This window comes from Amblyomma mixtum, chromosome 1 (assembly GCF_055824585.1).
Source record: "Amblyomma mixtum isolate Tamu chromosome 1, ASM5582458v1, whole genome shotgun sequence".
In the NCBI taxonomy this organism is placed as follows: domain Eukaryota; kingdom Metazoa; phylum Arthropoda; class Arachnida; order Ixodida; family Ixodidae; genus Amblyomma; species Amblyomma mixtum.
The window spans coordinates 50,458,641-50,483,064 of record NC_143012.1 but is presented as its reverse complement, the minus strand read 5'-3'; the positions used below and the strand labels follow the sequence as shown (position 1 = coordinate 50,483,064).

The 24,424-nt window shown below is 46.6% G+C and overlaps 1 protein-coding gene across 1 annotated transcript in view; it reads right to left on the bottom strand.

Annotated features, from left to right (window-relative positions):
• Window positions 1-18,097, bottom strand: part of LOC149366302 (uncharacterized) — a 36,513-nt gene extending 18,416 nt beyond the window's left edge. The window contains exons 1-4 of the mRNA XM_089550098.1: window positions 17,950-18,097; window positions 10,550-10,653; window positions 8,246-8,441; window positions 6,218-6,436 (exon numbers count right to left, since the gene is read on the bottom strand). Coding sequence (XP_089406224.1) covers window positions 6,218-6,436; window positions 8,246-8,441; window positions 10,550-10,653; window positions 17,950-18,054 — 624 coding nt within the window. The 5' untranslated portion in view covers window positions 18,055-18,097. The remainder of the gene's footprint in view (window positions 1-6,217; window positions 6,437-8,245; window positions 8,442-10,549; window positions 10,654-17,949) is intronic.
• Window positions 18,098-24,424: the final 6,327 nt, after the last annotated feature.

The window sequence follows — 24,424 nt, the reverse complement described above, 5'->3', positions numbered from 1 at the left end:
TAACTGCGGGGCGAGGGTCTTCGCCTATGTCAGGGACTTCCTCTCTGCGCGTCAGGCACTCCTCCGGATCGAGGACGAGGAATACGGCCCGTACTCTGTGGGTACACGAGGTACACCACAGGGGGCGGTGTTATCACCGGTCCTTTTCAACATCGCCATGATGCACCTTCCCGGCCGACTGGCTCAGGTGGATGGCATTACAATCTGGACCACCGAGGGGAGCCTTGGGGAGATAGAGGACCGCCTTCAGCAGGCCGCCTCCATAGTCGAAGCATATGCTGCCGACTGTGGTCTCCAATGTGCTCCCGCCAAATCAGAGCTTCTACACGTCAGGACAAACCACACAGACAACACGTCTCTACACATATCTCTGTCTGGTGGTCCCATCAGAGAAGTTGCAAAGGTCGGGATCATTGGTCTGTTCATCAATAACAAACTTAGGCCGTACTCTACTATAGCGAAACTCAAGAGCATAGGTGAATAGGTAGGGCGCATGATCCACCGTGTTTCCAACAAGCGGGGTGGTCTACAGGGCAGGGACGCGCTACGGCTCGGCCATTCCTTCGTGACCAGCCGGATCCTCTGCGCCCTGCCGTACCTACGCACCACCAAAAAACAAGACGAGCGCATTGACGCCATCACCAGGAACGCAACAAAGCGAGCACTGGACCTCCCGGTGGCTACCTCCAACGCCAAACTGAAGGCGTTGGGAGTGGTAAACTCCTATCAGGAGTTGCGGGAGGCCCACCTCGTGAACCAATACACGCGGCTATCGCAGACGGTTCCTGGGCGCCGCCTGCTAAATCGCTTACACATTCAACACACATGCACACCAGAGGGGACGGAGAACATCCTGGTGCTGTGGCGCCACATGCTCTGGGTCGCTCCGCTCCCGCGTAACATGGACATAGCTTCACACTAAGGCAGACGACAAGCGCGGGTTCGCACGCTTGAGAGGCAATATGGATATAAAGAGGGCGTCTACTACGTGGACATCACAGGGCCGTAGCCTGCGGGATTCTTCACTGCTGCCGTAGTCCACCGGGGAATGAATGTCGATGGGCTATCTTTTCGGGCCCCAAATTCAGCACGAGCGGAGGAAGTCGCTATAGCTCTCGCTGCCGCCGATCCAAAATCGAGAACGGTTATCACAGACTCTCGCCGGGCCGGTGAACATTATCTTGCATGCGAAATATCACGTCTTGCCTCCCAAGTTATAAGACGCGCTCCCGACGATCCAACTGGCACAAAAGTGATCTGGGCTCCTGGCCACCAGGGTCTACGAGGCAATGAGGCCGCTGATGCGGCCGCCTGAGCGCTCACACACCGGGCTCCTCATCCTAGCTCTCCTGGCTCAGACGCTCATAAACTGCTTCTCCGGTTCAACGAAGGGGTAGTTTAGCTGATGATGATGAATTGGCGCAAAACAACATTGTCAGAGTACTTGTATCAGTGCAGCGCTAGTGCGAATTCTGAAAGGGAAGTTTCATTCAATGGTTACGATATCTCTGATGGCTCTACTTTTTCGTGTCGAGTCTGATGGTTTGCATTAATGCGGAAGCATTATGTGCCTCATGCGATGGAAGTCCTATCAGCGAAAGTTGTCCGCAGAAGTCCGCAAAATGTGTCTCCATGAAGTGGTACCTCCCACGTGACCTCATTCGGAAAAATAAAAAATTCGCCGGGATTAGGGGTCGAACCAGGGCCCTATATGTGTCAGGCGAGCACGTGATGAATATGAAAGGAAGGGCATTTTTTTTCCTTCATTGCATGGAAATCAAATCCGCTGAACTACCAAATGCTTTACGTAAGCACATACTAATCCGCGACGTCGACACGCATTCTCATGTCTTCGTACACTACACTCCACAAGCGCATAAAATTGCGGGAGGCATACACATGCGTCACACGCACACACATATATATATATATATATGCCCATATACATAGTCGTAAACGTAGCAGCGCACGGCAGAAAGTTAGGTGGGCGGATGAGATTAAGAAGTTTGCGGGGATACAGCGGCCGCAACTGACAAAGGTCAGGGTTAATTGGAGAGACACGGGAGAGGCCTTTGCTCATCAGTGGGAGTAGTCAGGCTGATGATGATGATGATGATACGTAGTCGTTGGTTCCGGCGTGTTAGATGAGCACGGATTGAACGCGTTGTTGTGTGTATGATGAGAAAATACGTTGGGAATCTGTACTGATGTGAGAGAAAAATGACTTGCCAAAAAGAAAGCGTTCAACACTGCTGAACCGAATGTCGAGCGGCAGCTCTGGTGTTTTATTACCTTGCCCCAGCGGGAGCTTCGGCTGTGGGTCACCTGGCGTTGCATCGAACACAACCAGCGCTCCGTTGAATGCATCGAAGTGCACCGGCAGACTATGCAGAACCCAATTTCATGCCCTGCGCATGCGACGCCAGCGGACGCTTTCGCTAGGTCAAGGTGTGTGACGTCACGGAGCGAGTACCCAGCGACCCAGCACACCTGAGATGCCTCTTTTCCTCTTCTACACAACGCGGGGACGCACATGTGCCACAGCCATCCGCAGTGGCTCGCGCATGCGCAGTATGGCACATACCTTCCTCCTCTCCGCGGTGGTGCGCGCATCTGCTGGGATGCCGCTCCCCTCCTCCTCTCTGCGGCACGCGTAGTGTACCTGACTAGAAACACGTGTGGCTCTTTAGATGTAAAAAAAAAAAATTGGCGGAGGCTTAGCCTTGGCTACGCCTGGTAGGTTGCGAAACCAAAAGCGCAGCGCCTACAACCAACGTTTTTAGAAAACGTTGCCTACAACTGAAGGAACGCAGTGCGCCGCGTCTACAGGTCGCGCGTGGCTACCGGCCGTCGCTGCGCGACGACTCAAAGCGTCTTCGGTATTTTTTTATATTTTGTTTTTGCTGTTGTTGCGACTGAGAGAAAGAAAACAATCTACAGCTGGTATGACGTCACGGCGGCAGTAGCTCCACAGGTGCGCAGCGCGGCAAACACACACCGTAACTGCAGCCAGGCTCTCTGAAGGAGCGGAAATGATAGAAGCACACCTCACCGCACGATATGAAAGACTATCAGGCACTGAAACGGGACGCTTCATTCTAAAGAAAGCAGGAATACAATATGAAGGAATCCGTACACACACCTTGCCAATTCCAAGACATGTGCACGAACACTTAACAGTCCCTCTTCTACCCAAAAACATGCATCCACACTACGATACGGACAGAAGAAAGGCTAGGGCACAAAAACTTCACGAAAGATTTTCCGTTCAGGAAGACACGGCGCACGTGGACATGGCAGAACATGCGAACAGAGACGCCTTTTCTCTGGCAGTTGTCGATCATCGAGGTTCTCACCTTGCATCGGCGACAATAGATAAAACAAAATATCCGGAGGAGGCCGAAGAAGCTGCCATAGCTTTAGCCATTACCTCCACCACCACCAAATACATCATAAGTGACTCCAAAACAGCAATTCGAAATTTTGCAAAAGGAAGGGCCCACTCAGCTGCCATCAAAATCTTACAAAAAATCGCCAATACCCGCCAGATAACATTGATCTGGGTCCCCGCCCATTCGGACCATCCTGGAAACGAGGCGGCGCACCAATTATCCCGAGGATTCGTGGCTAACGGGGAGGTGCGCTACCCCGAGCTCAGGTCGGCCATGGAGCGAATGACAACCTACAAAGAAATTACTACCCACTTCAAGAACGAAAGACAGATCTTCCCAGAACCACATAAATCCCTCAGTAAAACACAACAAGTCAGTTGGCGGCAGCTCCAAACAGACACTTTCTTTAATCCATACATGTACTCCATATTGTTCCCGGAGCAGTACAGCCCCGTCTGATCTCTCTGTGGGCACCAAAAGGCAGACACACCGCACATCCTATACTCATGTACTCAAGACAAGCCATCGTACAGTCTGCAGCTCTCTACCTAATCTTAGTGGGAGGTCGCGCTGCTCAGCTCGGACCCGGAGGTTCAACTTCGAGCCACAGAGCGAGCCGAAGAGGTCGCCGAACGACATCGTCGGTCGGCCACCTGGCGTCCGGCCTAGAAGAGGAGCCCACCGCGGGGAGGGGAACATGACCCCAATCCGCGCCTAACACCTTTCTTTAATAAAGTTTACCTCCTCCTCCTCCTCCTCTGAAGGTGCGAGTTGGTCGCCCATAATCTGCAGCTGGTATGACGTCAGAGCGGCAGTAGCGCCACAGGTGCGCGGCGCGGCGTAACTGCAGCCGGGATATCTGAAGGAGCGAGTTTGTCGCCCATATTCACTCCGCTAAAGGTGAAACGGGACGGCGGCGGCGTCACGCGAAGGCTTGAAAGTGCGAGTAGTATTGCTTTCGCAATAAAAAGAGTTCTTATGCTGAAAGTCAAAGAGAAAGATCTCTGCCGAATAGTTCAGGCTTTCGTGATAGGCAGAATAGTTTACGCCGTTCCCTACCTCAAGCTAGGGCTGGCGGAACAAAACAAAATAGATGGGATCATAAGGCAGGCATATAAAGCAGCATTGCGGCTGCCCCACTGCACTCCTACGGAAAGACTTCTTCAACTGTGGATCTACAACACCACCACGGAACTATGCGATGCACATATATTTGCGCAATTAAGGAGGCTTGCGACCTCACCCCCGGGGAGAAAGATCCTGAGCAACCTAGGATTACATGATAGAATTCCGGAAAGAAACGCGCAGGCAAAATTACAGACAAAAGTTAGAAAATTACTCACTATTAAACCACTTCCAAAAAACATGCACCCTGCTTTTCACGAAGGCAGGAAGGAGGAGAGCCAGAGCAAAGGCCCTTGAAGCCAAGCTCGAAGGCTCGGAATACACAACCTATGTAGACGCGGCGGAATACGAAGGAGGCGACTCCTTTGTGGTCGCGGCCGTGAACGACTCGGGTGAAACATTAACGGCCGGTTCGGTCAAAACAAAAAACTCAGAGACAGCGGAGGAGGCGGGTATCGCCATGGCAATGGCCAGCACCAAAGCAGTCACCATAATTAGCGACTCCAAAGTGACTATCAACAATTTTGCGCAGGGTATGATCTCCCAGGAGGCAGAACGAATATTAAGACATAAAGACTGGGACCAAAGAGAGGTGGAACTAATATGGGTGCCGGCACACTCAGGGAACAGGGGAAACGAGTTGGCTCACAGTATAGCTCGGGGTTATGTCAGCCGAGCAGTGAGCCGGGTTGAGTATCCAAATTTCACGAGAGATGCATTCATATCATTTCACGAATACACCAATCAGTTTAAACTGGAAAGGGGGATCTATCCGCCACCAGACAAAACGCTAGACAAAAGCCAGGAGGTAACGTGGCGTCGGCTCCAGACGCGAGCCTTCTTTAGCCCGTCGAGACTAGCATACATGTATCCAACACAATACAACGCTACTTGCAAACAATGCGGCGAGATACCCGGATATGACCACATTTTATGGAGCTGCAGAAAGGCGCCGCCATCGGCGGACCTACTACCAGTCCCTTCTCTAGAGCGGTGGGAGGCTATACTGGCCAGCTCAGACCAGTTGACGCAAGTCCGGGCCACTGAGTGGGCTCACAAGGTCGCCAAGAGCCATGGGCTCGAAGCCACTTAGTATAATGCCCACTAGGGCTCAGTGCTGACAGTAAACGTTTTCCAATCCAATCCACCGGAGGGCTGTCGTGATAGGAGCAGAGCTCTCCCTCTAAAAAGTTGCTGACGTTCAAACGCAAATGTTTTCGCATTTCTCCAATGCTGAAGACTGCAGTACTCTACATTTTTTTTTAGTCACAGCTGTGCAGGAAGGTCACTGGCAATAACAGCACTCCACGTTACATGGTCACGTAATCGGAGGGGGGGACAGGGACTGGGGTATCTGTTACAGCCGGCGTCGTCGCTTCGGCGCACCGCGGTTGATGCGACGCGCGCCTGCTCTTGCACTCTTTCCTCTAATATCTTTGAACTCTCCTATATCTGCCCGGGGCAGCGGTTGTGGCTCAGCTCGAGCCAGTCGGCAGGGCCGTGCAATTTCCTTTTTATCCTTCTTTCAATCGCAACAACAACAACAAAACGAAAAGGCGCGTGACCCTTGCATGCATTCACACATGTTGGATGCTCGAATACAGCCATGGCCTGATATATGGCCTACACATACGCTGCCGACCGGCCACAGCAGTCGGTGTTTTCGACTGCGGATGCTTTAAAACCACACGGGCGCTTACCTGTTTTTTGGGATTGAGACAATTTTCCCAAAGAGTGTCAATGAGGGCCCTGCCAGGTGGGCCGTTTTTGTTGTCAAATCCGTTCCATACGACCCAGTGTACCTCCAGGTTCAACGCATCGTGGTACACTGCTTGGCGGCCAAGATTTATTAATCTTTTCGTAGACGCCACAGAGCGTTTCGGCCTGTCGTCCTGGAGGTCCATGTCGTCGATGCGCCCCTGTGCGAGAGTAATGCGGGAAATTAGTAAATAAACGGCATTCTCTTACAGATGAGAGAAGCCAACAGCCACAGAAACCAAAGAGCACAGGGGATTTTTTTTAAATTTATTTTTTGTGCTGTTGATCAAGTAAGAATATTACTGTCGCTTGAAGCTAATTGATTAGAAAAGCAGAAGAAAAAACAACCACATGCCGCCGGTGGGATCCGAGCCCACGACCTCCGAATTACGTAATTCGGAGGTCGTGGGTTCGGATCCCACCGGCGGCATGTGGTTGTTTTTTCTTCCGCTTTTCTAATCAATTAGCTTCAAGCGACAGTAATATTCTTACTTGATCAACAGCACAAAAAATAAATAAATTAAAAAAAAAATCCCCTGTGCTCCAACCACCGCTACAACCACCTAAACCATTTCATTAAAATATTTTCACCACTACAGACACACGCTCTCCCCTAACCTCTGAACCTAGCCCACCATCATTCCTCCTACCCCACTCCGGCATGCGCCCTATGTCCAGAACCATTCGCCTCTTCCCGCCTCCATTCTTTCCCACTGCCCGGCGGACCCTCCTCCGCGGGACCTAGAGAACCTCAAGACCTGGGAGACCCTGCTGCGCTCGGAGGACCTGGCCGTGCAGACCATCGCCACCGGCAGGGCTGCCAGTGTTATGGATCTGGAACATAAACACTTGAGTGCAGTGGGGTCGTGCGGGGACCCTAGGGGGTGGCCCGAATTCCTCTTCAAATAAGGTTTTTGTTTCTCTCTCTCTCTCTCTCTCGTCGACGAAACGGAAGATCTGCCTCAAATTGCTACACTGAAAGAGGCTGTTTAACGCTCTACCCTTTATAGCTAAGTAAAGCTCAATGAGTAGCTGTGCAATGGAAGAACCTATACATGTGCCATTCTTGAAGGAAAAGCGAACGTTTCTATTCTGCGAATGTGGCCCTCTTTAGAACATGACCTCTTTAGAAGGCGTGTAAAGCGCTGTGATACGATGGCCTTTGAAGAAGCCGCCGGTCATAACGAACATTCGCAAGAAATAAATGCCAGTTTCGTTGGACCCGGAATTCCTGGTTGTAAACTTCCACTCAACACGAACTTCGGATACAATGAGCAAAATATGCGCAGCCGCCAGGTTCGTTGTAAGTGAGCCCGACAGTATATTGAATTCATTCCGCTGCTTAGCTTGAAGCGAGGGCGAGTTTTTGCTCTGTAGCTATTGGTTTAATGCCAAGAATAGCTTTCCGGATAACGAGCCTGGAACAAAGCGCGCATTCGTGTTAAAGGGGTCCCGAAGTACCTCTCAGTCCAACTGCACAGCCAGCTGAACTTGCTGAGTAGGTCTCGTGCCGCTGCATTTTCTCAAGTGAGGGCTTTTCTTCGTTGCCACACCACAAATCGAATTTGGCCAGATAGTTGGCGGCACGTTATAAATGCGTGTTGCTGTTAAAATAAATATTTACGTCAAGTCAGCTGTGCGATGGAAAATGTCTTTATCCTAAGGTCCTGGATTTTAATTTCGATACATAAACGCAAGGCGACGCTTTTGGACGGGCGGTGTGACCAGGCCGCTACCATTGGTTCAAAGCAAATTCTAACACCGTGGTTCGAGTATTGGCAAGGTTCGTGCTGACAACGCACATGTATCAGTGTATGCAGCTGCCCCATAAGAACTGATTCCGTAAATGGAATGTTACCTAGTTGGGCAATGTGGTGCGGGAAAGTGGACGCTTTAGGGGTAAACTTGACTGGCCAACTGGACTGCCACCGCACTCAGTTCACTCCTAAGGAGGGCAGCTTCCAACTCACGTGCATCGTCTGGTCGTCCTTGAAGTAGATGTACACATAATGGTACGTGTTGGCCGGGAATCCCGCGAAGTTCTTGTCGTTGTATCCATAAAAGTCATGTGCTCCGTCATTATATGTGAGGGAATAAAGGCCCCACTTGGAATGCTTGGCCACGAAGCCGACCTCGTATTCATTTTCTCCAACACACAGACAAAACCTGCAAGTGAAAGAGAGAAATGTAAATGATCACAGGTGAGGTTTGCCTAATAGTTAAACTGGCATGCTACCCCAGATGAGGGTTAAGGCAGAAGGCGAGGGCCACGGTTTTGATAAACGCCCTGTGATAGTCATGTGTGTTAGTGAGTGTGCGAGCCTTGTGCACGGACTGTGCAAAGGATACAGTGAGATGCGTCAGGGACGACAGCCCTCTTAATGTTGCCTGTAAATAAGGTCTCCAGCGAGAGCTCTACTCCTTAAGGTACAACTGCCGATCAGCTCAGTCATCAGCATCATTGTCTGGATTCGAAAAAAATGTCACTACTTGACTAAATGGCCTGGGCAGTGTCCCTATTAAACATGTAGCATCGATTATAGCAATAGCACTCGCCGTTATAATCAATCAAATGATTGAAACTGGTATCTTTCCATCCGACCTTAACAAGCGCGTATAACCCCGGTCCACAAAGGTTTTTTTCCCGGTCCATATTTTCTAAGGTTTTTGAGAATATTCATTATGCTCAACTTAAAATTTTTTTTAATAAATACCATAAAAATTCAAATAGCCTTACTACACATGAAAGATGAAAAGATTAAAACAAGGATAACAAACAATTCTCAGTAGGCTTATTCAATGACCTGCGGAAAGCATTTTACTGTGTAAACCATAATATATTAGTCGCAAACTTCCAAGATTATGCCATACGTAGCGTTGCCCTTGACCTTATCAAAAGTTATCTCTCAGACAGAAAACAGTGTGCAAAAGCTGACGACCTGAGGTCTTCGATTACAATGGTAAAACATGGCGTACCTCAGGAAACGATTCTGGGGCCATTTTTTTTTGTTGTGCATCTTGTATATTAATGACATGTGCAATTTGCCTCTTTCAGCGCAACTGGTCATCTACGCTGATGACACAAATATGTTTTTCTCCGCACAAACCGTAACTCATTTGACCACTGTCATAAATAGTTCTTTGATAAAACTTGAAGAGTGGTTGCATAAACAGAGATTAACCTTGAACATTAAAAAGACTAAAAATGTTATTTTTAAGCCCGTAGAAAAGCATGTGACCCTGAGCCAGTCCTAAATATTTAAGGTACAGTTTTGCAGCGCGTGACATCAGAAAATTTTTTAGGTCTATGGTTCGAAGAAACCATGTCGTGGAACACGCATGTTAGCAAGGTGGCGATAGAATTAAGTAAAACAGTTGGCTGTCTCTATAAGCTTAATGAACTACTTCCAGTTAGGCTCATAAAAAGAATATATTTTGCTAATTTACTACTATCGTCTTTCATAGTGCATCTTAGTTTGGGGTGTTCCAACCATCCAAAATTACAATAAACTGGAACGACTACAAAAAAAAGCTGTTACGAATTCATGAGAACTTCTATAGAAACCCTAGCCAGCTATCTAGTGATCCCTTGTTTACAAAATATAATATGCTCAGGCTATGGGGGACGCCGTAATGAATTTCTACCACCTGGAGTTCTTTAACGTGCACTGACATTTCACAGTACACGGGTCTCTAGAATTTTGCCTTCATCGCAATTCGGCCACCGCGCCAAGGATCGAACCTGCGTCCTTCGGGTCAGCAGCCGAGCGCCGTAACCACTGAGCCACCGCGGCGGAGTACTAATGAAGTTAAATGCGAACCAACTAGGCCCATTTGCAGCGTACGGTCTAATATTTAATTGTGGCATACTGCTTACTGTGGCCGGCACGCCTCTCAGTAAATATACAACAGAAACTATTAAAAAGCAAACTGCTCAGTATTAATTAACCAGCGTACAAGTTAGTTCGACTTACCAACACCCTGGTGCGCTACACAGCTGATAATTATACGCCGAAAAACGCTGCCTTCCATCTGAAAAGGCTCTTTTCAAAAATTTCAGGGCGCCTTATATAAAACATCCGGTATAGCTAGCTCTATAAGACAACTGCAGAAGCCCAAGCAGCACTGGTTATCGGCCCAGTTTTGCAAATGGATGCTCTCACTCTGGCCCTTGGTAGGAGCGACCCTTGCCAATGCGTTTACTGTATTGGGCCAATTACCTGTGCTGGTTGGGAAGGCTCATCAACTGTGAAGATGCAGCGTTTAGCACTCACCTTTCATTTTTTACCCGGCAGTACACAAGGAAGGCGACGCAGAGTCCGGGAAAACATCGCCGTGTTGGGGGTACTCTCTGCACATCTGTGCCCACAAATGGCTTCTGCCAGGAGAGGTGAGCCGACGAGAAAAAAAGAATAACGCTGAATGAAGCGGCATTTAGCAGGTGAGCAACGATTAGCGCGTGCATTGCCTTCGACTCAACGAACAGAAATCATTTTAAATTTATTCAATATTCTTTATTCGTACAATACCCGAAGCGCTACTAGCCATCACAGCGGAGGGCACAATCGTAAAACAAATCCCCATTTTTGCGACAAATTGCATCTTTCGGTTGTACGTTCAAATCGTTTATGATACGCGGAAAAAATGGTTTTAAACAACTCAGCCTGGCATTGCTATGGACGAATCTTGATTTTATGGTCATTTCGAGTAGAAATATAATGCGGTTGCTGTAAGTAATTTTAAGCAGTAATTGCCCTTTTATTGTGAAAAAAATGGCAGTGGCTTAGCACAGCTAGGCCAGGGTACACTCAGCGAAAGCAGTTCCGTCTAATGGCATTTCGGTAGTGACGGTGCACTTCGGCTGGCGAAGCGAGCGAAGGCGTGCGCAGCGACGAGGCAAGCTGCTTGACGTCATGCCAAACGGCGGCGGCGGCTCCGTGGTGAGGCGCGCGGTGTGACGTCCTGCCAGATGGTGCGGCGAGCGCGCGGCCTCCACCAGCTGCCGCGGTTGATAGGCATTGGTTCAAGGTCGGTCTCTGTGCGTGCTCGGAGACCCGCCGCATCTAAATCGCAAGTTAGTGGCCAATGTAGCTTTCGCTACAAAATTCTGTAGAACATTTTCAGTGTCAGATTTTGTTGCGTGAACTACACTGGCCGCGGTTGAGCAATTTCGCGTGGCTCCTGGAGAGCCGTGCTGCGCATGCGCGAGGAGCAAGTGACGTCACTACGCACAGCTGGCGTGCCTCGCCGCGCACGCTCGCCTTCCTTTCCTTGTAGAACGTTGAGAACGCCAATGCCAATGAACGCAATGAACGCCGACGGCCTATGGCTTCAGCGCCGCGTTTCTGGCACGACCTAGTCAATGCCTGCAGCTCACATCCCTTTCTCTCATAACCTCACGAGCTATAGGCACGATTCCGGCGTCCACTGACCCAGAGAGTCATTATGCGCACTTCTTTTCCTTAAAATGATCGGAGTGTGAAACGTTGTCAATGCCAATGAACACTACGAACGATAGCCTATGGCTTCAGCGCCGGGTTTACCTGCCACTACCGCGACTTAGCTTAAAGCACTGTTGAGGTGTCCACTGTTTATGTGTATGGTAACTGATTCTTGAGTGTTCACGAGCGCCACCGTCATCCATAGTGGCAACGAAGTAATTCCTGTGTTACCTCTGTTGCCGCGTAGGAGCATGATCAAATGATGTGGGCATTAAGACTGCATGGCATTAAGACTGCAGAATCCGAAGGCATGGTTGAACTATTAACAACAGAAGTGAAGAGAAAAGAGGTTCTACAGCCACTATAGCAAAGAAGCATACGGGATATTTTTTTTAATTTTAGGTGATAAATAATTACAAAAATAGTGTAATTAGCTGATCGCTTAAAGCTAATTTATAAGAAAGCAGACGAATAGATAACCACTTGCCGCCGGTGGGCGGCCGTTTTTCAGGTTACAGAATCTCTGACTTAAGCATTTGATCAGCGTATGTGTTGTGTTTGATAGGAGGAGATTTTCGACCATTGCGAGTTTGGAGACTCCTCTCCCAACTTAATATGTGGGATTTTTTGCGGCCTTGACTATAGAAATTGACCTGAAAACAAGCTTTTTGTGTGAGTTTAGCGGTAGCGGGTGTAGCCGGAACTGGAAGATAACCTGGGAATCCACCAACTCGATCAAATGAAGAGCTCTTGCAAAGAATATACTCTGAGCGGAACGTTGAAAAGTTTGTACACGTTGTGTCAAATTTTCACTGGAGTGACGTATTAGTTGAAACTGAATCCAATAATTCTTACAATGGGTTCATATCATCATTTATGTCCCTTTACGAGCAGTGTTTCCCCTCAAGATTAAAAAAAAGTGCAGGAAACTGCGGAAACCATGGATGACCATGGGACTGTACGAAAGGATGAGATCTCGTGACAACCTCTTTCAAAGATTTTTAAACACAAGAGATGCAAATGATCTCCGTGATTATAAAAAAGCACGCAATAAACTGAATAAGGACATGACAAAAGCTAAATCTGAATACTATGTAAACAAATTTCTTAGTACTGCCAGCAATTCCAGACTTATGTGGGAGACATTTAGAGAATTAGTAAATAATAAACCAAGCACCAAGAAGATTAGTTTTCATAAGCTTGGTGGCTCTGAAAAAGAAATCTCAAACTTGTTCAACAAACATTTTCTCACAGTAGGTTCCTCCTCTGATGTCCCTCTTGCCATACCCTGTGAACATTATATTGCTAATAACTGCTCCTTGACTCTTTTCTTGGCCCCAACAGACCAATATCAAGTGCAGGGAATAATTATGTCCATGAAAGATAATTCAGCTTCTGGCCCAGACGACATGAAGCCAAAACCATTAAAAGCAGTGAGTGGTATTGTAGCAGTCCCATTAGTCCAGATCTGTAACCTTATCATGACAACAGGCGAGTTTCCAAGCAAAATGAAGTTAGCAAGAGTCACAGCCATTCATAAAGCTTTTGATGATTTAAATAACTACTGGCCTATATCAATCCTCTGTGTCTTCTCTAAGGTAGCAGAACATAGCATTAACAATAGGATAACCAGTTTTCTAGGTACACACAACATAATAACAAAGGAGCAGTATGGGTTCTGCAGAAATAGGTCGGTGGAAACAGCCTTTCCTGGAATTAAAGAAGAAACTCTTGATAACATATAAAAGAAACTGTTCACACCAGGTATCTTTTTAGACTTCCGAAAGGCGTTTGATTGCATAGAGCATGAGCTTCTTTTGCGTAAACTCCCCTATTACGGCATCCGAGGTGTAGTACTTGCTCTAATAAATAGCTATTTAACTTCCGGATCACAATTCACAATAATAAATAAAGTCGAATCGGAGATGGAAACTATTCAATATGGAGTACCCCAGGGGTCTGTTATTGGACTTGTATTATTTCTACTATACATTATTGATATTGTTAATATTCAAGGCCACAAAAAAATGGTTCTGTACGCAGATGATACAAACCTCTTTTTCTCAGGAAATAACATATATGAAATATGCGCGGAAGCTAATAGTTGGCTTAAAAATTTAAATACATGGTTAAACTCAAATAGGATGCAACTGAATACGACAAAAACAAAATAATTATTCTTCAGGTCGAAAGGACCAACAAATTTTCCACCCTTACCAATTGAATTTCAGGGAGTATCCATTCAACGCACATCAACGATCCGATTCCTAGGAATCGTGTTCCATGAAAACCTGTCATGGTCACCTCATGTCGACGCCTTAAGAGCAGGTATAGCTATAGCAGTTGGCTTACTGAATAAAATAAGATCATTTCTCCCGTCTGGGGTCAAACGTAAAATATACTATAGACTTGTACACTCGCTTCTCATTTATTGTTCTCTGGTGTCGTCAACGACAAACGAGACAATTATGAAATACCTATTATCATTACAAAAACGACCTATGCGGGCAATTTGAAACGTGCCCTACACGGAAAGCACTGCCCCATGTTTCACCAGATATAGCATTCTTCAGGTAAAACAACTGTTTAAACAAAAACTATCTCTGGAAGCGCTACGCCAATGCCGTGCAGATATACCGAAATTTCAAGAAAACTATCAAGCTAAGCAGTCCCCGTATGAACTAAGAGCGAAATAGTTAGGGCTAGATCACGTACAAACTATGGCTCACAGAGGTTATCGACGCAAATACCACAACTCTTCAACAAATACCCTGACATATTAAACTTAATAAGTTCTGTTGTGTCTCCTGTTCAATTGAAAAAGCAAGTTAAAGCAATATTTTTATCTGAGCAGGAGGTGCATGGGTTAAACTCCTGAGCCAACTCTTGGTGCTATTAATCTGTATTATGTTGTACTACTATCGTCCACTACAGGTCATATTCCATTACTTGCATACACTGGATTCAATTTCACATTATCAATTTTTGTTTGGTGAAACATTTTTGTTTGCTGATAAACTTGATGCAGTATGTAAGAAATTGTTTTTGTAGTATTAGAGTTCAAATAAGTTATTTTAATTTTCTTTCTACAGAGAGATTAGTGTGTAACCTAAGACGGTGTGCATCTTTCTGTATTCAGTATTGATGTGTTGTACTTCGGTCTGCTTATGATGTATAATAATATGTACACTTGTGCTGCCTGTGCTGTCAGGGGGGTATAGCCTAGTCAGGCCCCATCCGGGCCTTTTGCTATTGCCTCCTGAGCCAATTTGTAGCGAATTGTCCCAAATGAAGAAAGAAAGAAAGAAATGAAGAAAGGAAGAAAGGAAGAAAGAAAGAAGTAAAGGAAGAAAGAGAGAAAGAAAGGAAGAAAGAAAGAAAGAAAGAGAGAAAGAAAGAAAGAAAGAAAGAAAGAAAGAAAGAAAGAAAGAAAGAAAAAGAAAGAAAGAAAGAAAGAATGAAAGAACCGAAAATCGGAACTAAAGCCATATTTCATCCATGAACCTCTTCCAAACCGGCCCCATATTTTCTGTGAATTTTTTTTCTATCTCTCGGCCCCGAATTTTCTCTTTGCAGACCATTCACATTACTTAAGTTTTCTCACGTTAATTTTTAGTTTCAACGTTCAAATTCTAATGCCAGGTTTCTCGACCATAAGCTGCAAGGCTTTCCCTAAGTTTCTCAACAGGCATAAGGTTTGGTTTAGTTTGGTTTGAGGGTTTAACGTCCCAAAGCGACTTAGGCTATGAGGGACGCCGTGGTGAAGGGCGTCTGAAACTTTAACCACCTGGGGTTCTTTAACGTGCACTGACATCGCACAGTACACGGGCCTCTAGAATATCGCCTTCATCGAAATTCAGCCGCCGCGGCCGGGATCGAGCCCGCGTCTTTCGGGTCAGCAGCCGAGCGCCGTAACCACTGAGCCACCACGGAGGAGCTTAACAGGCATAAGAAAAAAGGGAGTTTACTAAGTTAACTTCCAGTACCTTTGTTCATAATTTTTTTTAATCCAACTCGGTAAGCACCTGCTGTAAGGTTGTGGTGAAAAGCGCTGGCAGGCTGTCACCTTGCCTGACGTGCTCTATGAAGACCGTTTAATCACTTTTACTATTGAAGGTTCAGGTCTTTTATGTGTACGTCAATCTTGATATACCAGGTGCTTCACGGAAGACAAGATATTCCAAAAATAGGGTTTCTGGAGTGAAATTTGGCTTTTGGCGCCATAGTGCTACGACTGTTAGCGGACGCCAGAAAACCTGTGGATCGTTTTAAGTGGCAAGCTGGGTAACTAATTTTTAATGACTAACTTCTTAACAATTAGAGTTAGGCACTTAGTTTTAATTAGCGCTTTGCAGCCGGTCGCCAGTAATAGCCGCAGTATTTCTTAGAATTTCGAAAATGCGATGATCCTCGGCGCTGTTCCTCACCAAATCTTGGCTACATCGTGCCAAAATACTTGCGCCTTCTAAAGTCACACAGGTCCCGACCGCGGTGATCGAATTTCGAATGGGACGAAATTCTAGAGGCCCATGTGTTTTGTGATGACAGTGCACGTTGAAGATCCCCAGGTGGGCAAAATTTCTGGAGCCCTTCACTACGGCGTCCCCATAGCCTAAGTCGCTTTGGGACGTTCAACTCCCATAAACCGTAAACAATAAAAGCATGCAGGGAAAGCAACTTTTCCAGTGCATGTACCTAGTAAAAAAAATGCAATATATATTTCTATACTGAAAAATATATTTCCTTGGACATATATTTACGCAAGAAATTTAATGAATCCTATATTTTAAAACCTTGAGGAATTTCCATATAACGAGCCAGTTGTTTTACTCAGAGCTTTATGATATTATTCCACGTAATTTTAAAACACTATAAAAAACAAAATGTCACGCATTACAATAGTCGGGAATAACTGAAGAATGGAGTGAAGCTCCGCGTACTTTCAGGGCCGTCGAAACGGATTTCTCTGTCCCAAACTGAAGACCTTCGTAAAAGACTTTGTTTTTACCAAACAAGATTTGGGCACGAGTTGTTGTGCTGCGTTGTCGTTTTGTTCTATGCAAGCCACAGGAATGCAAAATCACATTTGAAAATCTCATTTTATCTTCTGCCGCAACTCGTCAGCTAAGAAATACAGGAAGTTGTGGACCACGGCCAATGTTACAAAGTGCAGGTTTCTTAACTTATATCATAATGTATTTGCGCATGGAAAATAGCCAGGAGAAGCCGTCAAGATCTGCTCGAACTGAATGACGGGCGTTAAGAGCAATGAACACGTTTGTCCCGTGTTCTTAAAGGTGCACTGAAGAGGAATTTGAACTCGTCTTTTTGCCGCAGGAATTCGATCTACGCGTACCGCGAATTCTTAGAAACTTCGAGTTTTTGCCCTGTTAGGCTGATTTGCCTAATTTAAATCGGATTATCGTCGGCTCCCATCTGTTTTTTAATTCCACGAAGAGAATGGGAGGAGTCTACCAACGCATGGAGTGCCTTTGAGGCAGTCGCTTGGCGGCTTTGCTATCGCTTTTATTTTGTTTTTTTTTAGGTTTGCGTGCTAATATAGATCTAGTCAGAGACTACACAGCTGCAAATTAGGCTCACGGAAATATAAATACGCGTGGACTCTTTGCTTTCGCCGATGACTACACATCGCTCCGCCGATGGCAGGGCGGCAAGCCGCCAAGGGACTGGTTGAAAAGTTGGTTTATTCCTCCCACGTCTGCGAGGAATAAAAAAAAAGCGGGAGCTGGGACCTTTAATCGGGTTTACGCTAGGGAAATCGGCCGTACAGTGCTGATTAGAAGTTTCTGAGAACGCTCGGAACGTGTAGGTCACGTTCCGGCGGTAAAAATACGAATTCAGATTCTCTTCAGTGCACCTTTAATGCCGGACGTCCATGCCTCGCCAATCTTCACGGTTATTCAGAAATTCCTTCAGCCAGCCTCAACAATATATTTTTTTCTAAATTACGGTGTAGGTTGAAACATATGGTTGAATACTGCCAGTGAATATTTGTACCAGAAATAAACCGACAGCCATCGTCCGCAGAAGTGAAGAAAACGTTCAGTATTAAGGAAATCCGGCTGCCTATTTCGACGTCATCAAGACGCCTCACATTGTGGTGTGCAGTAGAGACAGCCGTGTTGGGGCACCTTGGCCCTCACTGTGGCCCCGTGTTCGGGCTGCCTGTAATGACCAGTATAACACACACCCTCATGTTTCGGCCAACTTACGTTGAAGATAAGGTGAAACCCTTCTGCGTTCATGAGCTGAGAGCGGCGTTCGAGTGTTTTCACGTCCATTTTAGCTGGAAGGCGCTCGCTGAAATATTGTGACATATCTCCTCCTGTCGATAAAGCAGCTGGTCCTTGGTCTGTCTAGGTGTGGAGGAAGAATAGCAAGGCGTAAACAATGCGTTCGTCATCTCGTGCGTAAGAACACATTAAGAGCATATTTGTGAGCCAAGTGACTGCTGCATTCCTGTACAAATTTTTTAACAATTTTATTGGGTTATACCATTTCCCCTTTATATGCCTGTTTGCTCATGCATTACAACATTTACATCAATGCAATTCTGCCAATTCTTTCGTCATTGTATTAGGCATTTTTTATACGAGCCTCTCTGGCAGCTTTATTTTGGGACATCCTTCTGCACCATTTTACAAAGGAATAATCTTCTGGAGCACATTTCGCATCAAAAATTTTCTTGAGTGAAATCTCTTCGTCACTGTCAGAGTACTGCAGGAGATGCTTCATATAGATTTGGCGACTTAAGAAGCTTTAATACTTAAGAAGCTGAAGTGTCCCTGTCTTAGCACGTCCAACATTGTTAAGTAAAAATTTTGAATATTGATGGTAATGTCTTATGAAAATATTGAAGTAATGGTCGAGTTCTTCAAATTGTAGCAAAATCTTTCTACAGCAAAAACGCTAATAGCAAAATAATTCAAGCCTGCCAACGCTACATAGCAAATACATTTTGACGTGGCGTCCAGCCGTACAATGAGACGAGATTAGTGATGGCTTTGAGATCATTTATTGGCGGCTAGCCTAGCGCTCCGACCCGCGCCGCTGCCAGCTTCGTTTTCTTCGTCACATTACCAATGCATCAATTAATTAAAATAGGAGAACTGGGGGTCCAACTCGTCTAAACGATGGAGGCTCATTACATTTTAATTGAATTAAATCAAGTAATTAATTAATTAAATAAAGTAATGAGCCTCCATCGATGAGAGGAGTTGGGCCCCCAGCTCTCCTCTTGTCTTGACGTCACGCGGTCACGTGGCAGCGCGCCGCAGCTGCGACGGAGCGAAGGATGAACCTCCATCGCTGGCAGAAAAGTGCAAGCAGTATTGCTTTCGCAATAAAAAGAATAGGTAGGAAACGCAGGTCACAGTGCCTGCCCAAAGGAGTGCCTCGCCCACGTTTCGATGGAGGCGCAACGCAAGCGGCTCCGATGTCAGTGTACGTTAAAGATCCCCAGGTGGTCGAAATTATTCCAGAGACGTCCATTAAGGCACCTCTTTCTCTCTTCTTTCAGTCCTACCTTCCCTCCATTCCCTTACGGCGCTCTTCAGGTGTCGGCCAAGGTATACATGCACATATTCTTTATTTCTCTAAAACAGAAATAAAGAATATGTGAGGCAGATACTGCGCCACTTCCTTTCCTCAAAAACAAATCATGGTTGCGGAGGCTCCATTAGCTGCTGCTACTAAACCTGGTCTCATAGGCCCCGGCTTCTTTGGAAGTTGTGCGACAGCAACAGCCCACTGCGGACGTGGCGCGGTGTCTCTGCTGCAGAGAAGAGACAGAATCTTCTCCGGAATTTCTGCGCATGCATGCTGGAGCACCGCGGTTTAAGCGCTTGCCTGCATTTACCGCTGGCTGCCTGCGCTTTCTTAATATTCACACTGAGGCTGCGCCGCTTTTGCAAGAAAATGTATTTTTTGTAGCGAGAGCTATACTATGCTCCACAGTCGAGCATTTCACCAAGAGCCTGGAAGGCAGATTGTGCGCATGCGTGAAACCAGAGGAGCAGCAGGTGGGTGCGCGGCGAGTGACGTCAGCGTTCGCCGCCTCCGCCGCCCGAGGAGCCGCGCTGGTCCGACTACGCCCGCCGGCGCCACGCGTGAATTCGCATGCGCGGCCACCGGAGAGGAGCAGCAGGTGCGCGCCGCGTGACGTCACAGCTCATCCGCGGCCGCGTGTTGATAAACTGCGTATGTGCGTCTGTGTGTATAAAAATTTGTAGTTGCTTAGCTAAGCTATGCCCGGATATACGTAGCAAGAGCTACAGTTCCCCGCTGTTTACGCACGTCTCGAGCTTGTGACTATGATGTTAAAAAGTGAAGAAGTATCCGAAGAATTGATCTTCTCTTAACAATACCACCGCATTGCGGCGGCTGGAGTCGCCGGTTCTTCACCAGTACGAAGCGATTGTGATACACCGAGTCGTTTCACCTCAGCTTTCATACACACAGCCGCATATACGCAGTTTATTCACACGACCGCACAAGAGGCCGTGGCGGCGGCAGAGCTGAGACGTCATGCGGCGAGCGCCTGCTGCTCTTGCTCCGGTTTCGCGCATGCGCGCTATCGGCGTCCCAGGCTTCCGGCGAAATGCTCGACTGGGATTGTAGCTCTCGCTACAAAAGCTGAGGTGATACGATTCGGTGTATAACAATCGCTTCGTATGGGTGGCGAAAAGGAGACACCAGCCGCCGCTATGCGGCGGTATCGTCAGGAGAAGATGAATTCTCCGGATACTTCTTCGAATCTTAACGCTATAGTGGCAGTGACTACAACAAGCTCGGCAACATGCGTAACCAGGAGGGAACTGTAGCAGTCGGTACGTATATCCTGGCATAGCTGATCTGAGCCACTGCGAGATCTTTTTTTTTATCATATGTCATGCACATCAACCGATCCTATTATAATTCCAAAAACTGGTGAGTATATTTCTTACGATTGTCTGCACATCTTTTAATAGCTAAGGAATTCAAGAGTTATAGATCATAAGTTAAATATTCAATATGAGTTAACTAGCCTGCTATTCAACACGCTGTAGCTACAGTTAGATGTACTTAAAAGCTGGCAATTCTATGCCGAAAAAAGCGCTTTTCTACTCAGAATGAATCATTGTAAATATTTTGTAAAGCCCTAGTTGAAGCACGCTGTATAGCGGGTGCTACAATTCCAATGGGATGGCTTTCAGACCTTTTTGGACGGCTCGCGAGTAATTAGAAACACAAACCGCATATCTGTGGAAGCCTCTTAGGGCACGCTTCTTGACCCCGTTTTGCAATGCAGTAATATCCGGCGCCCAGTACTTACGTGTGCTCTCCGACCCGAAGCGGGAGTTGAGAAGACAGCGCTGCGTCGTCTCTCGTCGAAGCTCAGGAACGGTGTGCGCAGATGGAGGCCCACAATTGCATGAATAGAGCGCGGCTGATTAAGTAGAGCCGTCAAAGCCTGCAACTGCGCCTCCAGAAGTCTGGCGCCACCGCGCGAAGGCATGCGAGGCAATGGGCTGTGTGCAGCCAAAATACTAGAAGCAAAGCTCACTGCCTGCTACCATTGAAAGCGAGTGATGTAGGAGTCCTGTCACTGCCATATTTCTTACAACCCTTCTGCTGCTTCACCCCCGTTTCTAGAATATTCTTGACTTGGCCCAAAAATGAAACGCTCGTGTTCCTCAAAACGTGAAAAGTGCAGAAGTGTTGTTAACAGGGATGGGCGAATAATACTTTCACAAAACCGATTAAAAAATGAAAAAAATGGAGGGAAAACTTGAGCTCCTACTTATGGGTATGACGCGATACCAATATGGGTTAATTCCCATATGTGCAAAATTTCGTACTCTACATTCATACAGAACAATAGGAGTCCTCATACCCCTCCCGACGCAGTTGTCAGCGTTTAAGCGATGCCCCACTGACCAGTGAGTGCTTGCAAGCTCTCAGCGCTGGGCCTTTGCGGTCCAGGGGACTGGTCCCAGGCGATCAGTCATTAATTTAAGTACCACATGCCACGGTGGGCACTTTGCTGGTTATCTGTTTGGCAGGCTGTGTGTGTTGTACACACGGCGATATCCGGCATTACCTAGCAGAGCTATTGAAGCTATCGCTTCAATAGTAAACTTCGATGCAGCGTCGAATACGAGTAGAGAAGCTAAACACCCCATCGAACACGAACTGATCAATCATATGACTACTCACTACATCTGCAGAGATTCATGGAAATCTAATCTTCATGTGAAATAGGCAAGCTGAAGCGGCGGCGTAAAAAGTGATGGATTCAAAGTTTTAGCTGTGTAAACACGCAACACTGATACCCACATTTGACAGGAAGTCAGTTTATTAACTGTGTGAATATCCCATCCTGTGTACCGAAAGATTATTCCTTACTTCCGGCGACGACTGCGAGCCAATTATAGTTGGATAAAAAAAATCAAGAAAAAATTGCTTTTCGCGGTAAAGGACCCCCCTCCAGCCAATCGCGTCGCCCTATTCTCATGGCGTCACTATGGTAGGAATGTAGGGAGAAATCACAGACAATCCTGTCCCGGACAACGCAGGGAAGGGTCGACAGTCCCCTTTCATCTACGACTCCCTACATTATCAGTCTAGCAGGATCATGAGAATGGGTCGATGTCATTGGCTTGAAGGGGTTCCTTTGACAGCGAAAAGCCACTTTTCTATTTCCTTATAGCCGATAACAGCGCCGCACCTCAGTTGATGATAGGGACAAGAGTGATAAGTCACGGCTTCCAATATAAGGCAGGAAGGCAATATTTTAGTAACTTAGGAAACCCTGATCCTGGCCCTGTCTTGAAATTTTATGATTGTACATCAACGCCACCTCACGAATGGACCACCCGGTGGTTCTGAACGCGCTGAAAAATCGCGCAACATTGCTGGCCGGCGTCGGAGTGGGTACTCTATTTGGAACCACTGCCGAAAGGAACTTTTACGTCCGCGATGCGAACTTGGTGTCGATTATTTAAAACCTGGACATCGCATTCGATTCGCTTCGAAACATTTTTAATGTTCACTTCGTTCTCTCAGGACATCCAATAGGAGAAAGTTCGACGCGACATACAAAATTTCATACAGTTGCAACTACTTTGCAGAATTACGTCAAAGAAATGCGAAAATGAAAACTGACCTTGAGGAACGAAAAAAGCTGAGTAACTGTCTCAGTTCTCGGTAAGAGCTCTACCGCGCCCCGTAAGGAAAGGGAAGAAGAGAAAAGCTGAAAGAAAAACGAAGAATTAGGCAGAAATAAAGCGAACTTCCAGTCGTCTTAATTTACAGGTTTTCAAAATAAAACTAAAATTGTGGCCTCTTTCGTCGTCGAGGTTTGGCGTAATTATGAAATGCGTAGCAGACTACAGGTCGGCTCTTAGCGAAACGGGAAAATGGCGCCAGGAGAACAGGAGAACATGAGGCTGGCCTAGCGGACGTGCGACCCCCCTTCGGTTCTTCAAGTTGGCAGAGCTCGTGGACTCCCTAAATGCTTCCTGGGCTTGAAGAGCCACACTATGAGGTTCCCACAAACCCAAAAACATCTCAAAATCTTGCTCGGCACAAATCCAGAAACATCGCAGGATCTTTCTTGCGTTCATCGACCTGAATATTGCTTTCACATAGTAACAGAAGCTTCCTTGTGCAGCCCTTGGCATTTGGACTCGCTGCTGCATTTACTACACTCATGGATAATAAACTACTACTTAGCTGTCTTTAGGCATATCTTTTATCCGTGTTAAATACTAAAACAAATCTTGTTTAGCGTGCGAGCGCCAGAGATCAGCGACAGACGTCTCCTTACTTGTGCATAGCGAACAGTTCTGGACAAAAGCATTTTTGAGCGGGAAATCATTTATGAATGCAGTTTTTGATAGAATCTGATATTTCCCCATAAAAATCATTATATCGGCAATAAACCGACGCCAGTATTGAATCTTTTGTTTTCTGTTAACGTTTTTACTAACGTATAAAGCGTTCTCATTGAATTTCTATGATTCTATGAAATGTCAGTGCCCCGCTTGCTGTGTGCATCCTATGGCCGCTTTAAGACGTCATATATTTTTTCCTGCAATCGCTGGGACTTTCTCTACGATCTGCGAATACTCACACTATCATAGTAACACACGCCGCCCGCTTTTCTCGTAATGCGTCTAATAAGGCTTTCTCCTTAAAATGCCCAGGAGTACGATGCCTCCTTATTCTCTTGAGACAATCTAGATGCCTCTTCTTCCCCACGAACATGCATAAACTAGAGGGTCAATTTATCCGAACTATTCAGAAAGTTTCTTTGCAATGGGATCAAGAAGATAATAGTTGTTGTTGTTGTTGCGACTGAGAGAAATATGAAAAGAAAAGTGCATGGGCCTGCGGACTGGCTCGTGCCGAGCCACCACCACTGCCACGTGCAGATAGAGCGGAGTTAAAAGATAAGAAGAAAGAGTGAAAAAAGAGACGCGCGAGACGAAAGAAGAGATGCGTGAGAGACGAAAGAAGAGACGAGTGAAAGAAGAGACGCAACAAGCGCTTCTGCAGAAGCGAAGACACCGGCTGAAACAACGCAAACCCCTTCCGAATATTATATCGTCTAGCGTCTAGCGAGCACACAACTGGCGGCGGCCTACTAAGTGATCATCTTCGCTCACGGCGACGGTCTATCGGATATCTCCGCCGCCTCTATTC